Raw genomic sequence first — 25,104 nt, forward strand, 5'->3', positions numbered from 1 at the left:
TTCTACAACGTATTGACTCAGGGGGCTGAATACTTATGCACGCCACACTTTTCAGTTTTTTATTTCTAAAAAAAATGTAAAACCATATTTCATTTTCATTCCATTTCACAATGTTGCGCCACTGTGTGTTGGTCTCTCACTGTGTGTTGGTCTGTCACTGTGTGTTGGTCTCTCACTGTGTGTTGGTCTATCACATGAAATCCCAATAAGATAAATGTGTGTGGTTGTAACGTGACAAAATGTGGAAAATTCCAAGGGGTATGAATTATTTTGCAAGGCACTGTATATACAAATATACATACAGTAGACACAATATTAATTTCCATAACAGGAACATGGCGGCCAGATCAAAGCTCAGAGGTGACATGAGGATCTCTAACTGTCCATGACTCAAATCACTGCACCGTCATTATTCTCTCTCACAGCTGTGTGTGTGTGTGTGTGTGTGTGTGTGTGTGTGTGTGTGTGTGTGTGTGTGTGTGTGTGTGTGTGTGTGTGTGTGTGTTGTGTTCAACAGACCACACACTCCTGGACCTGGACGCAGTTGTGTGTCCTTGAACAGTAACCATTCGTTTAGTGGTCTCATTAATTTTCGTCGACAACGGTCTGCGACAGGAAGGTAAACTCACTTAACTGTTCTTGTATACAGACTAGAATGAACGTTTAGTACCTTGACATGTTTCCTGCTAAACTGCAGTTACTTAAATGTGTTGTAGAACTGAAACTCTGCTTGTCTAGTTCAGATGAGATTCGGCAATTAAATACCAGATGACACAATCTTCAAGTACAATAATTAAGATTTTTAATGTTTGTTAGCAAGAGTCAAAACACAATCATCAAGGGGACTGTAGTATTGACTGAAGAATGTCAGTCCAGGCTTCAGATATTATAGTAAACTGTCTGTTACATGAACACACAAACCACAACAGTTTATCAGGGTTAACATAGTGAGCCATAACAAACATAGGTTGCGTTCCGAATCGCATACTTTCTACTCTATAGTATGTAGAAAAAAGATTTAGGATGTCCTGATTCTTGTGGCCAGATTTAGGATGGTTAGAAGTACCCGGATGTCCTACTTCATGCGGCCAAGATTGTTAGTGTTGAAAACTGCATCCTATTTGGGCGATTCTGACCCACAATCCAGTGCGCACGTGAAGTGACGTCACATCGACGAAGCCTCCATATGAAAGCAAATGGGGATGCGACGGATATAAAAGCAAGAGGCAAGATCAAGGAGCAATGTTGTGATGAAATAAGAGAGTAAAGTATGTCCCAATAGTATGCCTACTGCATCCTAACTAGATTATTTTTATCGTCGGATGTAGTATGTAGAATAGAAAAAAGAAAGAGTATGTGATTCGGAACGCAAACATACGTTGGCGCGATCTAAGTTTCCAGTACCAACTATCTCAGTTATAAAAAAACTTCATCTTACACAAGACTAAGGTCAGAACATCTTAACGGTTAGATCACTTGTATGAAGATTCACAATTTATTATTTAATATACAGTATATTTATATAAATATACATACACACAATATTAATTTCCATAACAGGAACATGGCGGCCAGACCAAAGCTCAGAGGTGACATGAGGATCTCTAACTGTCCATGACACAAATCACTGCCCCATCATTATTCACTCTCAAAGCTCTCTCTGTGTGTGTGTGTGTGTGTGTGTGTGTGTGTGTGTGTGTGTGTGTGTGTGTGTGTGTGTGTATGTTGTGTTCACAATACATCTATTATTCTACCAGGATCTATCAGAGACCACACAATCCTGGACCTGGACGCAGCTGTGTGTCCTTGAACAGTAACCATTCGTTTAGTGGTCTCATTAATTTTCATCGACAACCGTTTGTTAAAGTAAGGTAAACTCACTTAACTGTTCTTGTTACAGACTAGAATGAATGTTTAGTACCTTGACATGTTTCCTGCTAGGTAATAAAAAGTTTTGTAGAACTGAAACTCAGCCTGTCTAGTTCAGATGAGTTGGCAATTAAATACCAGATGACACAATGTTTAAGTACAATAATTAAGATCTTTAATGTTTGCAAGATAGAGTCAAAACACAATCATCAAGGATATTGTAGTAATGGCTGAAGAATGGCAGTCCAGACTTCAGTCATTATAGTAAAAACTATCTGTTACATGAACACATAGACTTTTGCAACGTCACAACAGTTTATCAGGGTTAACATAGTGAGCCATAACAAATATACTTTTGGCGCCATCTTAGTCTCCAGTACTGACTATCTCAGTTATAAAAAACTTTTTTTTATCTTACAAAAGACTAAGGTCAGAACATCTTGACAGTAAAGGCTGATACATACTCCGCTAGATCAAAGAACAAAGTTCTCGGTGACAGAGCTGCGAGAAGAAAATGAAGTCAATTTCTTCTCGCAGCTCTTGTTCAGCTGTTCTTGCAGCTTGTTCTTGACACATCGTCCGGGCCGGACTTTCTTCTCGCAACTTGTCAGAGAACTATTGTGTGATTGGGTCATTGGCGTCAGTTACCATGGTAACAGCACGTGACGTGTGCCGCGGTGAGGAGTTCGGCATTTGAGTTCTTGTGAAGTATGAAATGTCCAGGGGCCGGTTTCCCGAAGCCTTCTTAGAGCCTTCTTATCACAACGTCATTCGTAACCCCGACGTAGAGTTCCTACTTATAGGCCCTGGCAACCCTCACAAATAAATAAATGACATTAATGTTGGGTTTCTCAATAAACTGTTTACAATTATCTGATTCAAAATAAATTTTCATAAATATTATGAAATTTAGTCTAAAAAACTGCTTTTTTGCTGTCTAGAACATTTTGCAGGGTGGTGTGGGCGTGGCCAATAACGTTCTGTAAGGGAACGTTCTCTCAGTCATGGTGCTGAGCAGGTTTAGCCCAGTTCAGACCAAAGATTCACCACACAACGAGACGAAAACTTGAAAATGTTGCAAATGCTCAATGAGCCTGACTGGCAGTTCACACTGCTGCATCGGGCTGCGACGGTAGCTGGTTTCCCTAGCAACGGTGAATGGTCTGGCACAGCTGAGAGCTGCGAGCTCAGCATCACTTGCAGAAAGTAACTTATTATTATTAGGCCTATATACACTAAAAAAAAATATAAACGCAACACTTTTGTTTTTGCTCCCATTTTTCATGAGATGGACTTAAAGATCTAAAATTCATTCCAGATACACAGTATTACCATTTCTCTCAAACATTGTTCACAAATCTGTCTAAATGTGTGATAGTGAGCACTTCTGCTTTGCTGAGATAATCCATCCCACCTCACAGGTGTGCCACATCAAGATGCTGATCTGACATCATGATTAGTGCACAGGTGTGCCTTAGACTGTCCACAATAAAAGGCCACTCTGAAATGTGCATTTTTTTGCTTTATTGGGGGTCTGGGGAATCAGAACCAGTCAGTATCTGGTGTGACCACCATTTGCCTCATGCAGTGCAACACATCTTCTTCGCATAGAGTTTATCAGATTGTCAATTGTGGCCTGTGGAATGTTGGTCCACTCCTCTTCAATGGCTGTGCGAAGTTGCTGGATATTAGTGGGAAGTGGTGCACGCTGTCGTATACGCCGGTCAAGCACATCCCAAACATGCTCAATGGGTGACATGTCCGGTGAGTATGCTGGCCATGCAAGAACTGGGACATTTTCAGCTTCCAAGAATTGTGTACAGATCCTTGCAACATGGGGCCGTGCATTATCTTGCTGAAACGTGAGGTGTTGTTCATGGATGTATGGCACAACAATGGGCCTCAGGATCTCATTACGGTGTCTCTGTGCATTCAAAATGCCATCAATAAAATGCACCTGTGTTCTTCGTCCATAACAGATGCCTGCCCATACCATAACCCCACCACCACCATGGGCCACTCGATCCACAACATTGACATCAGCAAAGCGCTCACCCACACAACGCCACACACGCTGTCTGCCATCTGCCCTGAACAATGTAAACCGAGATTCATCCGTGAAGAGAACACCTCTCCAACGTGCCAGAAGCCATCGAATGTGAGCATTTGCCCACTCAAGTCTGTTACGGCGACGAGCTGGAGTCAGGTCAAGACCCCGATGAGGACGACGAGCATGCAGTTGAGCTTCCCTGAGACGGTTTCTGACAGTTTGTGCAGAAATTGTTTGGTTATGCAAACCAATTGTTTCAGCAGCTCTCAGTGGCTGGTCTCAGACGATCTTGGAGGTGAACCTGCTGGATGTGGAGGTCCTGGGCAGGTGTGGTTACACGTGGTCTGCGGTTGTGAGGCCGGTTGGATGTACTGCCATATTCTCTGAAACGCCTTTGGAGACGGCTTATGGTGGAGAAATGAACATTCAATGCACGAGCAACATATCTGGTTGACATTCCTGCTGTCAGCATGCCAATTGCACGCTCCCTCAATGCTTGTGGCATCTGTGGCATTTTGCTGTGAGACAAAACTGCACATTTCAGGGTGGCCTTTTATTGTGGACAGTCTAAGGCACACCTGTGCACTAATCATGATGTCAGATCAGCATCTTGATGTGGCACACCTGTGAGGTGGGATGGATTATCTCAGCAAAGCAGAAGTGCTCACTATCACACATTTAGACAGATTTGTGAACAATGTTTGAGAGAAATGGTAATATTGTGTATCTGGAATGAATTTTAGATCTTTAAGTCCATCTCATGAAAAATGGGAGCAAAAACAAAAGTTTTGCGTTTATATTTTTGTTGAGTGTAGGTTTGCAATTAGTTGTAGGCTATTTTTTCCCACCACAACCGCAACCTATTTAATTGAAACGGGTGTCAGTGTCACAATGAAAATATATAAACATATCTCTGTCTCATATTTATTGTTATCTCTTATTAGTTTGTTTCCCATTTAACTTGCAGAAAAATCCGCTATCTATTTTAGGCATATGCATTTTTAAAATCCGTTTTTTCTGAGGATAGGAGTGGGAATAGAGAAAGAGAGAGAAAACGGAGTCTGATTATGTTTCTCATCACGTGAGCTGATGCGATATGCGGTTTGAATTTAGAGCACAAGGAGTAAACTCGTAAAATATAAAAAAGACAAACAAATGAGTTCAAACCAGCCGGCCAGTTGGATCCTAAGCATGCAGGCTAACGTTGTCCAGACGGATCAGGCAGGCAGAAAAGCAGGACCCAAAAGCAAGACGGTTCAAATAAAAGGTAATTTATTGTCCAAAAAACACAAAAACTCCAAAAAGGCAAAAAGGCAAATGGAACACAGGAACATACAGGGACGGACTCACCAACAGGAACAATGCAAAGACACAGAACAATGACACACAGGGAGTTAAATACACACAAGACAGGGTAGACAACGAGGGACAGGTGTAACACATTAGGGGAGGGAGCAGTAATCACACAGGAGGGAAACTTGACAGGACATGGGGAGGAACAAGACAGACATAGCAAAATAATACAGGAAACATAGGGAACCACCAAAACAAGACAAGACAAAGACAGACCATGACAGTACCCCCCTAAAAGGTCGACTTCCAGGCGACCACACACTGGAAGAAAAAAAAGTCAAACCCAAACAGGGTGGGTGGAGGGGAGCCAGGAGGAGGGAAACAAAAAAAACATGACCTGGGGCAGAGCACGGGCGTGACCGGCTGGTCAGGGAACTGGGGTAAGGCGGAATGGAGGGGTGTCAGGCGGGCGGCCAGAAACATGCCCCAGGGCATAAACGGGAGCCTCAGGCGGACGGCCTGGGGGGCAAGCAGGGGCAGAGTGGGGGTGGAACCCTTCAGGAGGTCGGCAGCAGCGAAGACCCCAGACCGCCGGCAGCGGTGGAGACGAACCCTCTCAGCAGGCCGGCAAAGGCGGACCCCCCCAGGGGGCCGGCGGCGGCAAGGGCGGACCCCTTCCGGAGGAAGGCGAGACAGAGGGCGGCCATCCCCTGGAAGATCTGGAAGGTCTGGGAGGCAGGCCCCCCCGGGCAAGAGCGAAGGGCGGACCCCCTCGGGCAGGAGCGAAGGGCGGACCCCCTCGGGCAGCTCGACGTGCCAGCGTCAATGCTGCCTCTCGGTGGTCGAGTGTGGGGCCCTTCTCCCAGGCTTTCTTGAGGCAAGAAATTGTAAAAATTACCTCCTCAAGTTCCACCTCAAAAAAGCTGTCTGCTGGGTCCATTTCTGGTCTTTGCATTCTGTTACGGTGACGACAGGCAGGCAGGCAAGCAGGACCCAAATGCAAGACGTTTCAAATAAAAGGTAATTTATTGTCCAAAAAACACAAAAACTCCAAAAAGGCAAAAAGGCAAATGGAACACAGGAACATACAGGGACGGACTCACCAACAGGAACAATGCAAAGACACAGAACAATGACACACAGGGAGTTAAATACACACAAGACAGGGTAGACAACGAGGGACAGGTGTATCACATTAGGGGAGGGAGCAGTAATCACACAGGAGGGAAACTTGACAGGACATGGGGAGGAACAAGACAGACGTACCAAAATAGAACCACCAAAACAAGACAAGAAAAAGACAGACCATGACACTTGTGTTTATTTATTATTTTCGGGTGGAGCACTGGCTGCGCACTCAGATGCGGCCGGGACAGAGGTGTGTGCGCTTGGATAGAGAACCATGTGTCGATAGGAAAATAGGCACGGGAAATGGCCAAAGAGCTCCACATCCCCAGCACTTATGTTGCGAGTCGACGTGTCAGAGGCATGAATCGGCGCAGCGATCGACAGTGGCTCTTCTGCTGTGGCAGGCGTAGTGAGGAGAGCTTGCCAACTGTGCCGTCCTTTTACGCCCCACCTCTGCCATCGTAATGTTCAGATTTAATCATTTGCATCAAAGCCCTTATGATAATAAGAATGAGAGGCTTTATTTAAACGTTGTCAATGCGCAGGTGGTGATTATATTAACTGTGTCGGCTGTAGACTGAAACTAACGGAGCGAGGCGGTTGTTTCACTTTGCAGTTAGTCGCGCAGTCAGTTTGGAGACATGTCTCTGTGTGTATCAGGGCTCGGGACACAATCGGATCGCGAAAGCCTGTCCCCTCTACAACGTTAACATACAGGAATCCCCGGTGATCATTTAGTCTTAAACCACATAGTTTTTCTGCATGGCGGCTCGGCGAGGTGTCACTGTGAACGTCACCATCACAGTGTTTCACCATTGGTACGCGCTGCTTCGCTCAGACGGGGCTTTGAGTGTAGGCACAGGCGCAAAGAGACAGTCTGTATCTCTTGCGCAGCACCAGAGAGATTGTATAGATTTGTTTTTTAGAACGTGTGACGTCCCAAGATATTGACGTAAGCCAAAGTTCGAATCAGAAATTTTCAAATGGCCGTCTCAATGCATTTTAGAACGGAGATTCTTCGCGTGACGTCCCAAGATATAGCTCGCTCTAAGCTAAGGCAACATTCGAATCAGGATTTTTCAAATGGTCGACCAACTGACATGACAGTATGTTTGCGGGGGGCTAACAGATATTCCTAAAACCTTTCATATACATATTAGCACTGATTTTACCCCCCAAATAATATAGTTACAAGGATTTAGTGGATTTGGGTTGCCAGGGCCTTTAACATTTCGCCGTTTCCCGAAACGCTCTTTGCTACGAATCTCTTTCGTACGTCATACGTTGGTAAGGTTGGTCTGGAGCGCCCTCAGAGCCTTCTTAGCTCTACCGTAGGGATGTTTCAGCTCTTACTTGTGTCATTAAACTAATAAATCTGTCTGTATTTCATATCAAACGGACACAGCGATGACTGTATTAAATAACAAACTGTTAAAAACGATCCAACTGTATATAGTGTAAATCACGTATATTTAAAGTATGCTATTTTATATTTTAGCAGAATACCAGTAATTCACTCTGATTCACAAAGTGTTCAAACTATATGAACAAGTACTTTTTAGTCATCTAACTGACTTGACAATCAACATTAACTGAATGGATGCAATGTCCGTCAATATGAAAATACTTTATACGCGATAGCCTACACTCTACAGTCGGATCGTTTTTATCAGTTTGATATTTAATACAGTCATTGCTGTGTCCCTTTGATATGAAATACAGTCAGATTTATAAGTTTAATGACACAAGTGAGAGTCCCTGCGATCGCTGTGGCATCGCCAGAGATACAGACCCCCACATTTCCTTCCATTAAAACACCATGCGTAAAAGGGACACGAGTGACATCCCTGTTGCGCATGGAACTGCCACATTGCCAGTGTTGTGTTTCACCAATGGTTTAAAGTCATTCATGAAGAAATTAATTGCTGGAAACAATCTTAATCTTAATCTCCTCCGCTGTTTCTATATTTTCTATATCTTTTTTAAAATCAGTAGCCTATAGGCTATGGTAGTATGTTCGACCATGGTTAACACTAGAACCTCCGCGCACTGTGCTCCACACGGCTCGTCCGGCTCAGTTGACAGCAGCCGGGCAGAGTGCGTCGGATCCTCCGCTTCAAAACATGTAAACGTGTGAATTTTTTTTTTTACTAATCAATTAAAGCTTCCGTTAAAATAAGTGTGCCATGTTACTGTTTATTGAATTTAGGATTTTAGCTCATTTGGACGCTGTTTGGGCCGTCTGTTTTTATTGATATATCATATAGCCTATTAGCGATATTATCTCTACTTTCAGTTTCATTACTGACCCACCACGAAACGTGATTAGTGTTCTTAAATATACTTAGATTATGAAACAAGAGGTCCAAAACACAGATGATGATTAAACAAACTAATTTATGACTTTATATTACACTAGAATTGTGTGCTCCATGCCATGTGCTATGGCCGTGAGCCGTAATAAATAAATGAAAAAAGAAATGCACGGGTAGATTTGATCATGCAGCATATAAAGAGAACGCTGGCGCTTCTAGTGTTAAATAAATGTTTCGGCCTAGAAGGATTTCTAGCAATCTTTCATTCGCAAAGACTGCAATACGTTTTATAATATAGTGCTGTCATGCAGCTGCGCATGAAATGAGCAGGAAATGGAAAATCGAACTCTGAGCAATCGATTTCAGCAGTGTACGAACGACATAAGGAGTGTTTCTCCTAAGAGACCGTTCGGGAACCACGACTACAGAGGTAAACAACTTTGGTAAGTCATAACGTAGGAGTCTTCGTTGCGCTTAGAGAGGACGTTATCGGTAAACCGGGCCCTGACCAGAAAGAACTTCTCTCAGCTCTGTAAGCGAGAACTAATTTATTTGTTCTCGCAGATTATGGAACAGGCTTTAGATAACTTGTATGAAGATTCACAATTTATGGCAATATAATATATATTATATATATACACTCACCAGCCACTTTATTAGGTACACCTGTTCTAGGGCTTATAAAAACAAAAAGCTAATCTTCCAATCACATGGCTGCAAAAACCGAGCATGTTTGTCGGTCTGTCTGTCTGTCTGTCTGTGTGTGTGTTGTGTTCAACAGACCGGACTCTCCTTGGCCTGAACCCAGCTTTGTGTCCTTAAAAAGTAAGCATTCGTATCGTGGTCTCATTCATTTTGATGGACAACAACCGTCTGCTGCAGGAAGGTAAACTCAGTTAACAGTTCTTGTATACAGACTAGAATGAACGTTTAGTACCTTGACATGTTTCCTGCTAAACTGAAGTTAATAAAAAGTGTTTGTAACCTGTGCTATTTAATTAAAAAACGATCAAGAATTGTGAAACCACTAATATTCTCATATCTGAAAGCTGCTCAGTGTAACTACTGTGTTCTGGGTGCAGAGCAGATTATTTACTTTGTTGATCTGAGGTAAGGGTTTAAAAATAACTGTAGGATTGCAGTTAATGTATAGTTAAACACTACCGCGACAGTGATGCTAATTTCAGTTAGTGTGTCGATAGTGTTTTCCATTTAAATTAGCCCGGTCTCGGAAAAGTCTGCTACAGGTGAAGGTAAACACGATCGCTTCCTCGAAATGCTTTCTACGGGCACTGCACTAGTTATGTTAAACTATAATGCTGATTCGGAATGTATTTATGAAATTTGTGTAATTTGTATTGACAACATTCATGGGATTTATGAAATTGTTGTGATTTCAAAGTTTTATATTATATTTCAATTCCCCACAGCTCTGTTCTGCAGACACCGGGCCAGTTGCCCCTGGAGCATTACCCTAATCCCAGACATGAGTTAATTCTTTGTGATTCCTTCACAGAGTCGACCAGGAGATCTCAGAGGTTCCCAGTGGTCGGTCTGACCAGCAGCATCAAACACACCTGGACTCAATATTCAGGGTCTGTACATGAACAACAACTGTCCATCTGTTCTGTTCACAATAATAATGTATGTGTTTAACTGTTTAGACCAGTGGACTGTCTGTCTGTCCAACATGGATCTGATGTTTGCTTTATGATTTTAGTTTGATTGTGTTGTTCATATAATATTCTGTTCCAGCTGCTGGAGGAAAACATTGTCTCTTTTGTGAAGAACGAGCTGAAGAAGATGCAGAAGCATCTGAGTCCAGATTACCCAGAATGCTTAGAGGGTCAGAGTGAGGATGAGGAGCAGAGCAGCAGCAGAGAGGCATTTCTGAAGATCACACTGGACTTCCTGAGGAGAATGAAGCAGAAGGAGCTGGCTGACCTTCTGTGGAGCAGTAAGAGGATTTCTCTAAAGGTTTAACATGATGGTGAAATGGGACATTTACTAAAGTCTCAAGATACTCATTGTTTCTACTATGTTCATACAGGAAGTCCCTCTGAAGTTTGCCAGCGTGAATTAAAGTCGAACCTGCAGAAGAAGTTCCAGTGTGTGTTTGAGGGAATCGCTAAAGCAGGAAACCCAACCCTTCTAAATCAGATCTACACAGAGCTCTACATCACAGAGGGAGGGACTGGAGAGGTCAATAAGGAACATGAGGTCAGACAGATTGAAACAGCATCCAGGAAACCACACAGACCAGAAACAACCTTCAGACAAGAAGACATCTTTAAAGCCTCACCTGGAAGAGATAAACCAAGCAGAACAGTGATGACAAAGGGAGTGGCTGGCATTGGGAAAACAGTCTTAACACAGAAGTTCACTCTGGACTGGGCTGAAGACAAAACCAACCAGGACATACAGTTCACATTTCCATTCACTTTCAGAGAGCTGAATGTGCTGAGAGCGAAAAGGTTCAGCTTGGTGGAACTTGTTCATCACTTCTTTCCTGAAACCAAAGCAGCAGGAATCTGCAGCTTTGAAGAGTTCCAGGTTGTGTTCATCTTTGACGGTCTGGATGAGTGTCGACCTCGTCTGGACTTTAAACAAAATAAGATCCTCACTGATGTGACAGAGTCCACCTCAGTGGATGTGCTGCTGACAAACCTCATCAGGGGGATACTGCTTCCCTCTGCTCGCCTCTGGATAACCACACGACCTGCAGCAGCCAATCAGATCCCTCCTGACTGTGCTGGCATGGTGACAGAGGTCCGAGGGTTCACTGATCCACAGAAGGAGGAGTACTTCAGGAAGAGATCCAGAGATAAGAAGCAGGCCAACAGAATCATCTCCCACATCAAGAAATCCCGAAGCCTCCACATCATGTGCCACATCCCAGTCTTCTGCTGGATCACTGCTACAGTCCTGGAGAATGTGTTGAAGTCCGGCTGGGAAGGAGAGCTGCCCAAGACCCTGACTGAGATGTACATCCACTTCCTGGTGGTTCAGGCCAAACTGAAGAACACCAAGTATGATGAAGGAGCTGAGACAGATCCACACTGGAGTCCAGAGAGCAGGAAGATGATCGAGTCTCTGGGAAAACTGGCTTTTGAGCAGCTGCAGAAAGGAAACCTGATCTTCTATGAATCAGACCTGAAAGAGTGTGGCATCGATATCACAGAAGCCTCAGTGGTCTCAGGAGTGTTCACAGAGATCTTTAAAGAGGAGAGAGGACTGTACCAGGACAAGGTGTTCTGCTTCGTCCATCTGAGCGTTCAGGAGTTTCTGGCTGCTCTTCATGTCCATCTGACATTCATCAACTATGGAGTCAATCTTATGTCAGAAGAACAAACAACATCCTACCGGTCTATAGTCTTCATAAATTATACACAGTTCTACCAGAGTGCTGTGGACAAGGCCTTCCAGAGTCCAAATGGACACCTGGACTTGTTCCTCCGCTTCCTCCTGGGTCTTTCACTGCCAACCAATCAGGGTCTCCTAACAGGTCTACTGACACCGACAGGAATGAGCTCACAGACCAATCAGGAAACAGTAAAGTACATCAAGAAGAAGATCAGTGAGGACATCTCTTCGGAGAAAAGCATCAATCTGTTCCACTGTCTGAATGAACTGAATGATTGTTCTCTAGTGGAGGAGATCCAACAGTCCCTGAATTCAGGACTTCTCTCCACAAAGAAACTGTCTCCTGCTCAGTGGTCCGCTCTGGCCTTCATCTTACTGTCATCAGAAGAAGATCTGGACGTGTTTGACCTGAAGAAATACTCTGCTTCAGAGGAGGTTCTTCTGAGGCTGCTGCCAGTGGTCAAAGCCTCCAACAAAGCTCTGTAGGTGGACACATGAAACATGTCAATAGTAGGGATGCGGCTTGAAACTGTGTTCCATTAAGGACTTGGGTCCTCTTTCTTCAAAATCTGAAAATCAATCAAATTTGAGGTTATCGATCAGTAGTGCTATCAGTACGTCACATAATTTAAGTTCAATCAATCCAATCACTTCAATGTGTATCCAATCACTGGTCTGCATAAATCGATTTTCCAATTAAGATTGTATAATTAAAGTGTAAGAAAGCAGATGATTAGAAGAGAAAGTTGCTGTATATAACATTCATTATAAGTTCAAATGTAACACCAAGAAGAAGAATATTTTGTTTTTGGCGAGAAACTTGAATTATACAGTTGTTTGGGAGAGACATTTGTTATCCCAGTAGATGGTATGATCTATTTAACGTCTTATATCAAGCTATAATCATCTCATAAGCAATGGCAGTTTTGTGAAAAACATATTTTCTCGTAAATGATCCCCATCCCTAATCAATAGTGCTTGATTTTTTAAATAATTGTTTAATTGTTTTTTATTTGTGTTCACTAATTCTCCTTCAGGCTGAGTGGCTGTAACCTCTCAGGGAGAAGCTGTGTAGCTCTGGCCTCAGTTCTCAGCTCCTCCTCTAGTCTGAGAGAGCTGGACCTGAGTAACAACGACCTGCAGGATTCAGGAGTGAAGTGTCTCTCTGTTGGACTGAAGAGTCCACACTGTAAACTGGAAACACTCAGGTCAGTATTCATCTGTTTGTTTAACTGTTGATCTTATAAATCCTGCTCATCCAGCTTTAGGCTCTTGTAGGTAATGCAGGTCAACATCTGTAGGATTTTCTAAAATAATTAATTTATGATATTTTCTATTTCCAGTCTGTCAGGCTGTCTGGTCACAACAGAAGGCTGTGCTTCTCTGGCCTCAGTTCTGAGCTCCAACCCCTCCCATCTGAGAGAGCTGGACCTGAGCTACAACCATCCAGGAGACTCAGGAGTGAAGCTGCTGGAGGATCCCCTCTTGAGACTGGAGACTCTCAGGTATGAACAGACAACAAGAGCTCACACACTGCTGCTGTCCTTCCCCTCTGGTCCATCATTATGACGGAGATTATGTTTTCTCTTATAAAACTGGTAGCTCATATCAAGCGATCTGATTGGTTCATAGTCAAGATATAGAAGTGTATATAAAAGGACTATGACGTTGATTTTAAGTTTGACAAGAGCCGCAAATGAGGAAGTAACGGTACCAAAGTAACAGTTGTTGGCAGGTAACAAACAGAAATGTTAAACGTAAAGTTGGACCTCCAGCCTTACTATGGAGGAGTGGCACAACTGTTACATTGGGGAACCTGACAAGCAGGACAGTCTGCTCTGCTAACGGGTCTTTATATTACTTTAATTCATGTTGTGAGTAAATGAAATAGGAATAAATAAGAATTTAGGCTACACTACTTTAAAACATGTATTTCACGTGTAGCCTATCAGTCTGGCGGCAGGTAGGCTTAGTAGACAGCGTTTGGTTCTGAAATAGCCAGCATGCGTGATAGGCTGTAAAAATAAATAGCCTGAATAAATAAAATGCCGCAGTAGGCTGGGCCTGTATCAATTACACTATTTTCAGTCTGTATACCATGCATGGCTTATGGATGCACAGGACTAGTCGTTTAAACATTTAAACGTCCTCTGCCCCACTGGTCGGCACCATACAAGTCGGTTGGTAATGTATTGCCCATCACGTGGACTTGAACATAAAAGGTATGAGAATTAACGTGTGTGTAGGCCTAGGTGCGGGCTAATAAAAGAGGGAGAGAGATTAAAAAGGCGAGAGCAGCATAAAGCAAAGCAAAAAGGTTTTCTTGACCGCTGCCTTAAGGCCCGCTGTGTTTACTACCGTTCGTCAGCTGTGTTTTTTCTTTTTCCTCCCGTCAGCTTTTGATAATGTTATTAGGGCTCTATCCAAATATCTAGCTAAAAAAATAAACCTTGATTTATAGAATTACTTAGAACATGTTACACTTACAATCTATCTATGAAGCAAATAACATCTGTCTGTGTGTCTATATGTCTGTCTGTGACTTGCATATCTCTATGACCGCTAGTCAGATCGGCCTGAGCTTCCGGATTTTGCTTGCGCACGGCACAAAGGTGTGCATCTTTGATTTTGAAGTTTTTTGGACCAAATATGTAGAAGCTATCATATTAATATCATGCTGGCGGAAAATACGTGCACACACTGAAGGCCACAGTGAGAACGGGCATGAAGTAATCTCCGACTAAACCCTGCCTCACTAAGATTTGATTGGCCGCTGCGACCAAAACTTGCATTGACGAGTGGGAGTGGGAGTCGGGACACGGCAGGTACAGCCTGTTGTTACTTCCTTATTCCGTGAAACCTCAAGTCAACAGAGACTGCCGGGATAACTTCACAAACAAAATGTTCTTAAACCTTTCCACAGACATCACCAACACATCAAACCCGTCCGCTTTAGTGTTAAAGATCGCACTTTACGCTATTTTCACTGTAATACAGTTAATGTATGGTTAAACACTACCGCAACAGTGATGCTAATTTCAGTTAGCATGTCACACACACACACTGTGGGTCTCACAGCTGACTGCTATTGACACGTTAACGTTACTTGACAATTATACAAACTCTGTCTTTCTTCTTCTGTAGCTGGCAGATAAAAATACTCCATTCTTTGCTAACGTTGCATCCATCCAGCTTATTAGAGAAAGACCAAAAGTGACTTTGACGAGCAATGCGACAGCCAGTTTAATGACTGTGTGTAGGCAACATCTGTTTCTGTGTCCCACTTTCATAGACAGGTTACATTTAAGCATGCATAAGCTAATTCCTGCTTCATACAGGCACTGCACTAGTAAAGATAATTGAAATAAGATTACATACACATAGACAAAAAAGAAAAATCTTATATATTTTTTCAAAAAGCTGTTGGGGCACGTGGCACGGGTGTCGTACACACACTTAGCCATTTTCAAAACCTTTGCTGACCAGAGACCAGTTCTAGTGGCCACAGTCCTACCTTTGCAAACTGGTCCTATATCAGTGGATTAGCTGTCATCATTGATTGGTCAATGTGTGTGTTGATGAACGTGGCCAACTACCTATCAGAAAAAAAGTGAGAAAGAAAAAAAATACATATCATCTCTGAACTAGGCTACCTATTAAGAAAAAAATATAATAATTTAAATAAAACCTATCAGATATGGGGGGGGGGGCAGTAGCCACCCCCCTAATATTGCCACTGTTCGGAAGATACACATTAAATGTGCAAACTACATTTTGAGTGAATCATTTCAAGTGCCTTCTTCCCTGGGAGATTGCAGCAAAACTGTATATATAGGCTACTGTATATTATATACAGTGTTGTGCGAAAGTTTGTGAACCCCTTGAGCCTTTTGGAATTTTATTTATTTTAACCATTATTAATTCATTTTTTTCAATACCAGTATTTTTTATATGAAATAACAGATGTTTGTTTATCAATTAAACATTTTTCTTTTCCAGAAATCAATTGTTAAAATAGATAAAACAAATTATTTGACAAATGTTGTATGTGCAAAAGTTTGTGAACCCTAAGCTGCATTGCTTAAATCGAGCAAGGTAAACACAATCAGGTGGGCCAAATCGAGTGATGAAATAGACCAATGTAACGAGAGATCTTGAGGGAAGAAATTGGGCGCCACTAGATAAAACAAAGATAAAACCAGGTCAGTTTAGGCCCACCAAACTGAACCCATACAGGTCAGACATGCTGAAAGGGGAAGAAAATCTCAGAGGATCTCAGGAATAGAGTTTTGATGCTGCACATTTGTCTGGGGACAGCTATACATTCGTATAAAAAAGTTTGAGCTCCATCGGCCCACCGTGAGGCAAATCATCTACAAATGGAGAGCTTTAAGAGTGACTTAACATCTGCCTAGAAGTGGACTTCCTTCAAAAATATCCTCAAGCGCCACAAGAAAAGGGATTTTTCAGGTAAAAGCCAACCCACACATTACATCTGGAGATTTGCAGACCATTTGCCACCACCATTCTTCACTTGGGAGAAGGTTCTCTTGGTGGTAGGCAGAGTTGCGTTTCTGCCCAAACATGGCGGTTTTGGTTATGACCAAACAGATCAATTTTGGACTAATCTGTCCACAGAATAAGACTTCAGGTATCTCCAGGTGCTCTCTGGCAAAGCTGTGGCAAGGAGTTTTGTTCTTTTTTGAGAGCAGAGGCTTCTTCAGCAACCCTCCCTTGAAAGCCATGTTGACTGAGTTTTCTTCTTATTGTGGAACCATGCACATCTGTCCCAGATGTTGCAAGAGAGGTCTGCAAATCACTAGATGTAATGTGTGGGTTGGCTTTTAACTAAAAAAATACTTTTCTTGTGGCGCTTGAAGATATTTTTGAAGGAAGTCCACTTCTAGGCAGATGTTTAGTCACTCGTAAAGCTCTCCATTTGTAGATGATTTGCCTCACGGTGGACCGATGGAGCTCAAACTTTTTTTTAATTAATTTATAGCTGTCCCTAGACAAATGTGCAGCATCACAAGTCTATTCCTGAGATCTTCTGAGATTTATTTTCCTTTTAGCATGTCTGACCTGTATGGGTTCACTTTGGTGAGCCTAAACTGACCAGGTTTTATCTTTGTTTTATCTAGTGGCGCCCAATTTCTTCCCTAAAGATCTCTCATTACATTGGTCTATTTCATCAATCAATTTGGCCCACCTGATTGTGTTTACCTTGCTCGATTTAAGCAATGCAGCTTAGGGTTCACAAACTTTTGCACATACAACATTTGTCAAATAATTTGTTTTAACTGTTTTAACAATTGATTTCTGGAAAAGAAAAATGTTGAATTGATAAACAAACATCTGTTATTTCATATAAAAATACTGGTATTGAAAAAAATGAATTAATAATGGTTAAAATAAATACAATTCCAAAAGGCTCAAGGGGTTCACAAACTTTCGCACGACACTGTATACATATATATATATATATTAGTGGTGGGCCGTTATCGGCGTTAACGTGCTGCGTTAACGCCAGACTCTTATCGGCGATAAAAAAAAATATCGCCGTTAATCTCTTATTCCACCTCCTGTTCGGCTCAGGGAGCCAGTCATTTGTACAGTTCAGACTCGGCCGTAATGCTGCTGCACACACACACACACACACACACACACACACACACACACACACAGACACACACGCTGAGACGAGGGGCGAAGCTTCTCTCACACACCCGCCGCTCTCTCTCTCTCCATCACTTGCCCACGACACAATCGGGTATTGGAACGCAGGGTGGGTGTGTGTGGCCACCGGTCGCCACGTGACTATAAGTTTCCAAGTTTTAAACACTTCTATCTCTTCAACGTCAACGTCACCGTACCCGAATCCTAAATATCCCCATAGCAGACGCTATATTTCATCGGGGGGAAAACTTTGTTTTGCGCCACAGTTCGACTCGGCCGTAATGCTGCTGCACACACACACACACACACACACAGACACAGGCGCACACACACACGCTGCATGAGAGAGACGAGGGGCGCAACCAAAAAGACGAGAGAAGCGGTTGGAGCAGTTGGAGAGTTTAGAGACACATGCGCGCACATTTATTTACATAAAATCGCAATCGCAGTCATTTGTGCAGTTATGTAAAATGTTTCACTAAGGAAAATGACAGAAAAAGTAACGCACAGTGACTTTGATGAGTAACTTTAATCTGATTACTGGTTTGGAGATAGTAACGCGTTAGATTACTCGTTACTGAAAAAAGAGGTCCGATGCCGGTAACGCGTTACTAAGTAACATCTTGTTGAACATTATTTATTTTCATCACCAATTATCATAGTAGAACAGCTTCCTCAAGCAGTTTGTGATGCATGTTGGAAACAGGAGATGAGCCCCTGGTCTGATGCGCCACCTGGCTTGAGAAACACGTTCTCAAAGACTTACTTTGAGTCATTATTTAGGAGCACACACATATTATGAATGAATTCAAATGAGCCATTTTAATCTAGATTCATCTAGATTCATTCCAAAATTAATCTAGATTAATCTAGATTAAAAAAAATTAATCTATGCCCACCTCTAATATATATATATATATACAGTATATATTTGTACATGCAGTAACTTTATTATATAGCGTCACAGGGTTTGGGAGATAGGGGCGGGCCATCTCGGAGGGGTTCTAATGGGGATTCTTCTTCTTAGGTGTGTTGCTTTCGGGTCAAGTTTGTGAGCCAGCGTGTTTAAGCTGTGGAAGCTAATAAATGGCTCGCTAAACCAGACTGTGTCACTGCCTCTCCCGTGGTCATAACACTATTATTCATTGTTTTGGATTATTGCAATAATAATAAACATACTTTTGAATAAATTACATTTGTCCACTCCCAGGTTGATAATAGTACTAAATATCTGAAAAATATCCTTTTAATGTACATTTAGAAGAGATAAAAATGTGCTTCATGTTGAACAGCAGTTATATTAGGACTCATGTTGATAGAAAATCATTCTGACTGTGTTTCTTCCTCCAGGATGGACCACGGTGGAGAGCAGAGGTTAAAACCTGGTCTGACGAAGTGTAAGTGGATTCAGTTTGACTGATGGAGACAAAATGTGTCATTAACATCAGGACACAAACCAAGAAATAAAGCCTTCAGGTGTCTGATGAACTGCTGCTGTGTCTTTTTCTCTTCATCAGATTCCTGTGAACTCACACTGGACACAAACACAGTGAACAGAGACCTCAAACTGTCTGACAACAACAGGAAGGTGACACATGTGGAGGAGAAGCAGCCATATCCTGATCATCCAGAGAGGTTTGACCGCAGACCTCAGCTGCTGTGTAGTAATGGTCTAACTGGTCGCCGTTACTGGGAGGTCGAGAGGAGCGGATGGGTTCATATATCAGTGAGTTACAGAGGAATCAGCAGGAAAGGAGACAGTGCAGACTGTGGGTTTGGATGGAATGATCAGTCCTGGAGTCTGAGCTGTGATGATGATCATGATGATGATCCTTGTGGTTACTGGGTCAGTCACAATATCAGATCCACAACCATCTCCTCCTCCACTGTCTCTCCCAGAGTAGCAGTGTATGTGGACTGTCCTGCTGGCTCTCTGTCCTTCTACAGAGTCTCCTCTGACTCACTGATCCACCTCCACACCTTCAACACCACATTCACTGAACCTCTGTACCCTGGGTTTACAGTCTGGCCTGGTGCCTCAGTGTCTCTGTGTCGTCTGTAGGAGGGAGACAACTTCCACTGCTGTGGTTTAAAGGTGGAGTCAGCGATTCTGGAGAATGCTTGTCAATTATTTATTTTTTGGTAAAAAACAGTGAATATCTCCTCACGATCCACAACCTGAAGGCTAGCCTATGTAAAAAAAAGCCAATGTTAATACACAGCCTAGGCTCTGTAAACTGGCATGTCGCTAGCTACAGTGGACCTCCGTTGTGTAGATACCAGTTTATAGAGCCTAGGCTGTGTATTAACACCAGACAGGTAGCAAATCGTGACATTCACTGATTTTGACAAAAAGTGATTTTGTCATGTGTGCTCAAGAATCACTGACTCCACTTTTAAAACAGCAGCTTTTTCTGTGATTCTGACCCAGAACTGCAGCAGAAGTTAGGTCACATGGACTGAGCCTCAGAGTGAAAAAAAAACAGTGAGGAGACAGATATACTATATAAGCAAGAGGCAAGTTCAAGGTGCAACGTAAAATGAAATATACCAGTAGGTGAGAACGGGGTTAGTAGGCACACTTTTTACTCTAGTGAGAATTGCTCATCACCTAAATATATTTCAATAGTCATTCCTACATTAAATTGAAGCTCAATGTGTTGGCTTGAAATGTGTATCCCTCTCATTTTCCAAATTATTTTAATAAAGAAGAAATTAATCATCAAAGACACCCTTACACATGGTGACAACCAACCCCATCAAGGGGTTGGTTGTCACACACTATGGGGTTATTAGTCACAATGTTATCTTAATGGGAAAAATATTAAAAAGAAGGCAAGAAGGCATAACTACATTTGAAAGTTTGATTGCATTATCAAGTTGAAAAATAGGCCTACATAACTTTATGCATCTTAACACAAAATGAGCAAGGAAGACGAACAGGAAATCAGCTTATGTAACAACATAAAGAACAAAACAAATAGGTCTAACAATAATAGCCTACTCAACTAGGATACACACATTCACTATCTGAGTTACAGTGATGGCAAATGTAGGGTCTGCTCACTCTAACTAAGCAGAGCTTGTGTGCCCACTGGTTGCACATACAACACTTCTCCCTTACCTCCCCTGAAAGGGTGCTGGAGAACATTTCCATACAAACCAAACACAAACTTTCCTCTTCATCTGATGAAGATTCCTCCTCCTGTCTCTTTCTCTTCTGTTTCTTCTTCCCCAGCAGGGGGTTAGGGTTAGGGTTAGTTGCACTGGGGTGCAGTAGCCTTGGCAGCTGGTCTAGCTTGGGATGCACTGGGTCGCTTTGATTTTGTTGCCCTTTTCTTTTGCATGCTAGCTGCCTTTTCCTGCTCTATTCTTTCCTTCTCTGGGGTGTCAGTGAGGATACAGCTTGACATTTTCTTTCGTTATTGGGTTCCTTTCCTTGCTGCAGCCTTTGGATAACATGTGACAACCAACCCCCCGAAAGAGAATGTGATGACCAACCCCAACTGGAATTTCTTGCTAGCATCAAGGCCAACAACCATCTGACAACTAATTAGCTTGCTAACAACAATCTAAAGTATAGCTTTCCCTTCACACCTTTTTAGTGTAACAAGTGTTTTGTTATAAACCCATTGTGTAAAAGCCTAGAAGAAAAATACTGAGGAGCTAAATATTTTCAATTTGACATGAAAAACACAAACCGTCCTCTCACCTCAAATTCAGCAGTCTAACTCCAAGGAAGACTATGTAGGTGACCTCTGATCCCAATTCTGGACATTTCCATACCACATAGACAGCGCCTTCTGGTGCCGAGATATAACTAATGTGACAACCAACCAGTGTGACAACTAACCCTGTTCTCCCCTATACAGTTTGTCCAAATTGTAGCATACTGCACGCAAACTACATACTTTTTATGGTCAGCTGCAGCATGGTTATTTTCGTAATGCCTTTCTGTCTGTGTTAAGCACTTTGAATTGACTTTAAAAAAAAAAAAAAAAAAAAAAGGAAAAAAAAATACTAAATGTTACTAATAGAAAATGTAACTTTTTTCAGACATGTATATATTGTAAATATTATGTGTGTATTTTGCTGCATAACCAATTGATCCACTATAGACACATTTACTAGATTTTGATCTTACACTGCACATTAATCTTTATTATTGTTGTCTTCTATTTCACTCTTTTGAATCATATTTTAAGGTTGTTGCCTTGTGTTCCTGGGGCCGGTTTCCCAAAGCCTTCGTAGAGCCTTCTTAACGCTACGTCATTCGTAACCCCTATGTAGAGTTCCTACTTAACGTTTCGCCTGTTTCCCAAAACGTTCTTTGCTACGAATCTCTTTCGTACGTCATACGTTGGTAAGGTTGGTCCGGAGCGCCCGCAGAGCCTTCTTAGCTCTACCGTAGGGATGTTTCAGCTCTCACTTGTGTCATTTAACTAATAAATCTGACTGTATTTCATATCAAACGGACACAGCGATGACTGTATTTAATAACAAACTTTTCAAAACGATCCAACTGTATAGTGTATATCACGTATATTTAAAGTAGGCTATTTTATATTTTAGCAGAATACCATTAACTCTGATTCACAAAGTGTTCAAACTATATGAACAAGTAGCCTACTTTTTAGTCATCTAACTGACTTGACAATCAGCGTTAACTGAATGGATGCGATGTCCGTCAATATGAAAATACTTACGTGATACACTATAGCCTACAGTCGGATCGTTTTTATCAGTTTGTTATTAAATACAGTCATCGCTGTGTCCCTGTGATATGAAATACAGTCAGATGTATAAGTTTAATGACACAAGTGAAAGTCCCTGCGATCGCTGTGGCATCGCCAGAGATACAAACCCCCACATATCCTTCCGTAAAGCACCATGCGTAAAACGGACACGAGTGACATCCCTGTTGCGCATGGAACTGCCACAAGTAATTCATGATGAAAATAATTGCTGTAAACAATCTTCATCTCCTCCGCTGTTTCTATATTTTCTATATCTTTTTTTAAATTAGTATAGGCTATGGTAGTATGTTCGACCATGGTTAACACTAGAACCTCCGCACTGTGTTCCACACCGGCTCAGCTGTAAGCTGAGCCCGGGCAGAGTGCGTCGGATCCTCAGCCTCAAAACATGTAAACGTGCGAAAAAATTAATGAATAATCAATTAGAGCTTACCTTAAAATAAGTGTGCCATGTTACTGTTTATTGTATTTAGGATTTTAGCTCATTTGGACGCTGTTTGGGCCGTCTGTTTTTATTTATATAGGCTATTGGCGATATTATATCTACTTTCAGTTTCATTACTGACCCACCAAGTAACGTGATTAGTGTTCTTAAAGATACTTTGATTATAAAACAAGAGTTCCAAAACACAGATGATGATTCAACAAACTAATTTATGACTTTATATTACACTAGAAATGCACGGGTAGATTTGATTAGACAGCATACAGATGCAGCTGCGCATGAAATAAGCAGGAAATGGAAAATCGAACTCGGAGCAACCGATTTCAGCAGTGTACGAACGACGTAAGGAGTGTTTCTCCTAAGAGACCGTTCGGGAACCACGACTACAGATGTAAACAACTTTGGTAAATCATAACGTAGGAGTCTTCGTAGCTCGCTAAGAGAGGACGTTATCGGGAAACCGGGCCCTGGTCTTTATGCGTTTTACTGTTTCACACACTTTGAATTGACTTGTTTGTACGAATAAAATAAACTTAAAATAACTTGGTCCTGAGGAAAATGTGACGGGAAAATGTAATGTTTTTATGACATGTTATAACCAAACAATGAATCAATAAACACAATAAAACCACACTTTCAGCACTTGATGCCTCTAAATAGTCAGAGATGACACACTGCACCTGGACTAAACTTCTCTCTCTGTATTGGTTCAATGTTCCCAGTGGATTATAGTAGCAGTCAGTGACCAGCAGAGGGAGACACACTGTAACATTCACATCAACACACTCTGTTTGTGGCTTCACAACTGACGGCTCTTTGTTCATTATGCACATCTTTCTTTGTTTCTTTTAAGTTGCATATTATTGGAGTGTCTCTGAGGAACTTTCAGTGTGTGTTAATTCTAGCGCCCCCTTTGGACTAAAGCGGTAGTGTTTTTACCACACCAGCTGTTGTTCCTGGGTGAGCGTATACACATGACAAAGGCATTAAGAAAAACTATGTAAAAATAGCATTCTTTGCACTGATGGTCTCGTTTGCTGTTACATGTAATTCATGATCATCAGAGGAAACATGAGACTGTTTCAGAAATATTTAAAAGTTTTTAAATTCTACTTTTATTTCAGTTCATGTATCAGCAAAGGTCAGATGGTTCATTATATTAATGTAAATCATGACTTCATGAGGAAGTACATATTTTTTTATTGTCCATATGGAGGTGTTTGTGTCTGAGGCAGCCATCACCTCATCTCCTGCTCTGCCTTCAGACCAAGACAGATAGTAGACTCACCCTGTCTTCCAGTCCCCATCCTTCCCTGTGTGTGTGTGTGTGTGTGTGTGTGTGTGTGTGTGTGTGTGTGTGTGTGTGTGTGTGTGTGTGTGTGTGTGTTCCAGTCCCCATCCCTCCCTGCTATTTAGTCTGGTGGAAACAGATTTAGTTTGTCCCAATACATGGTGTCAGATGCAGCATGCTGAAAAATACCCAGATGTCCTCCTACATCCGGTGGTGATTTTTAGTGTTGAAACCAGCGTTTCATTTGTGCGTTTTATTCGTGCGATTAATCCGTTAAATATTTATTTATTTATTTAATTTTATTCCAGACACAGAGAGAAAACGGTCCATAATACAATACAAAAACAGTAAAAAAGACAAACAACAATAAAAAAGACTAAAGAAGACTCCAGTTGTCAGTTCCACACTGCACAAAGAGTGTTCAGATATTAGCATATAGCAAATAACTAACGTATGCAGAGTCAATACAAGCTTCCACACCAGCGCCGTCATTTCGCATCGCAAATTAGCGTTTTTAATTTTTTCAAACTGAGTTCGATTTTTCTGGGACGTCGCTTCTTAAAGTGGGACGCGACAAAATTCAAATTTCAAAACATTCACTTTTGACCCACAATCACGCCCGGTGTGCAAAGGCCTTTATGGAGCTTCTGACCCACAATCCACTGCAGCAGAAGTTACATCACATGGACTGAGCCTCCCGGTGAAAACAACCAGCGATGAGACGGATATAAAAGCAAGAGGCAAGATCAAGGAGCCATGTTAGGATGAAATAAATAAGTTAAAGTATGTCCCAGTTGTAGCATACTGCATGCTAACTAGATTCTAGATAAGTTGCACCTGTTCAGTCCATCAACAATTTATTAAGATCAGCTCACTGTCTCTCACCTGAGCACCACCCACTGTAACACACACACACA

General features: G+C 42.0%; 1 protein-coding gene across 1 annotated transcript in view; it reads left to right on the forward strand.

Annotated features, from left to right (window-relative positions):
* The window catches only part of LOC307270492 (NACHT, LRR and PYD domains-containing protein 3-like), a 33,835-nt gene extending 10,324 nt beyond the window's left edge, over positions 1-23,511 (forward strand). Inside the window, exons 9-18 of the mRNA XM_080054375.1 lie at positions 518-619; positions 1,758-1,871; positions 9,437-9,541; positions 10,172-10,250; positions 10,411-10,612; positions 10,706-12,500; positions 13,056-13,226; positions 13,362-13,523; positions 19,045-19,091; positions 19,212-23,511. Of these exons, the coding sequence (XP_079910501.1) occupies positions 518-619; positions 1,758-1,871; positions 9,437-9,541; positions 10,172-10,250; positions 10,411-10,612; positions 10,706-12,500; positions 13,056-13,226; positions 13,362-13,523; positions 19,045-19,091; positions 19,212-19,756 (3,322 nt within the window). The 3' untranslated portion in view covers positions 19,757-23,511. The remainder of the gene's footprint in view (positions 1-517; positions 620-1,757; positions 1,872-9,436; positions 9,542-10,171; positions 10,251-10,410; positions 10,613-10,705; positions 12,501-13,055; positions 13,227-13,361; positions 13,524-19,044; positions 19,092-19,211) is intronic.
* Positions 23,512-25,104: the final 1,593 nt, after the last annotated feature.

Source organism: Ammodytes marinus, assembly GCF_949987685.1.
Source record: "Ammodytes marinus genome assembly, contig: scaffold_138, whole genome shotgun sequence".
NCBI lineage: Eukaryota > Metazoa > Chordata > Actinopteri > Uranoscopiformes > Ammodytidae > Ammodytes > Ammodytes marinus.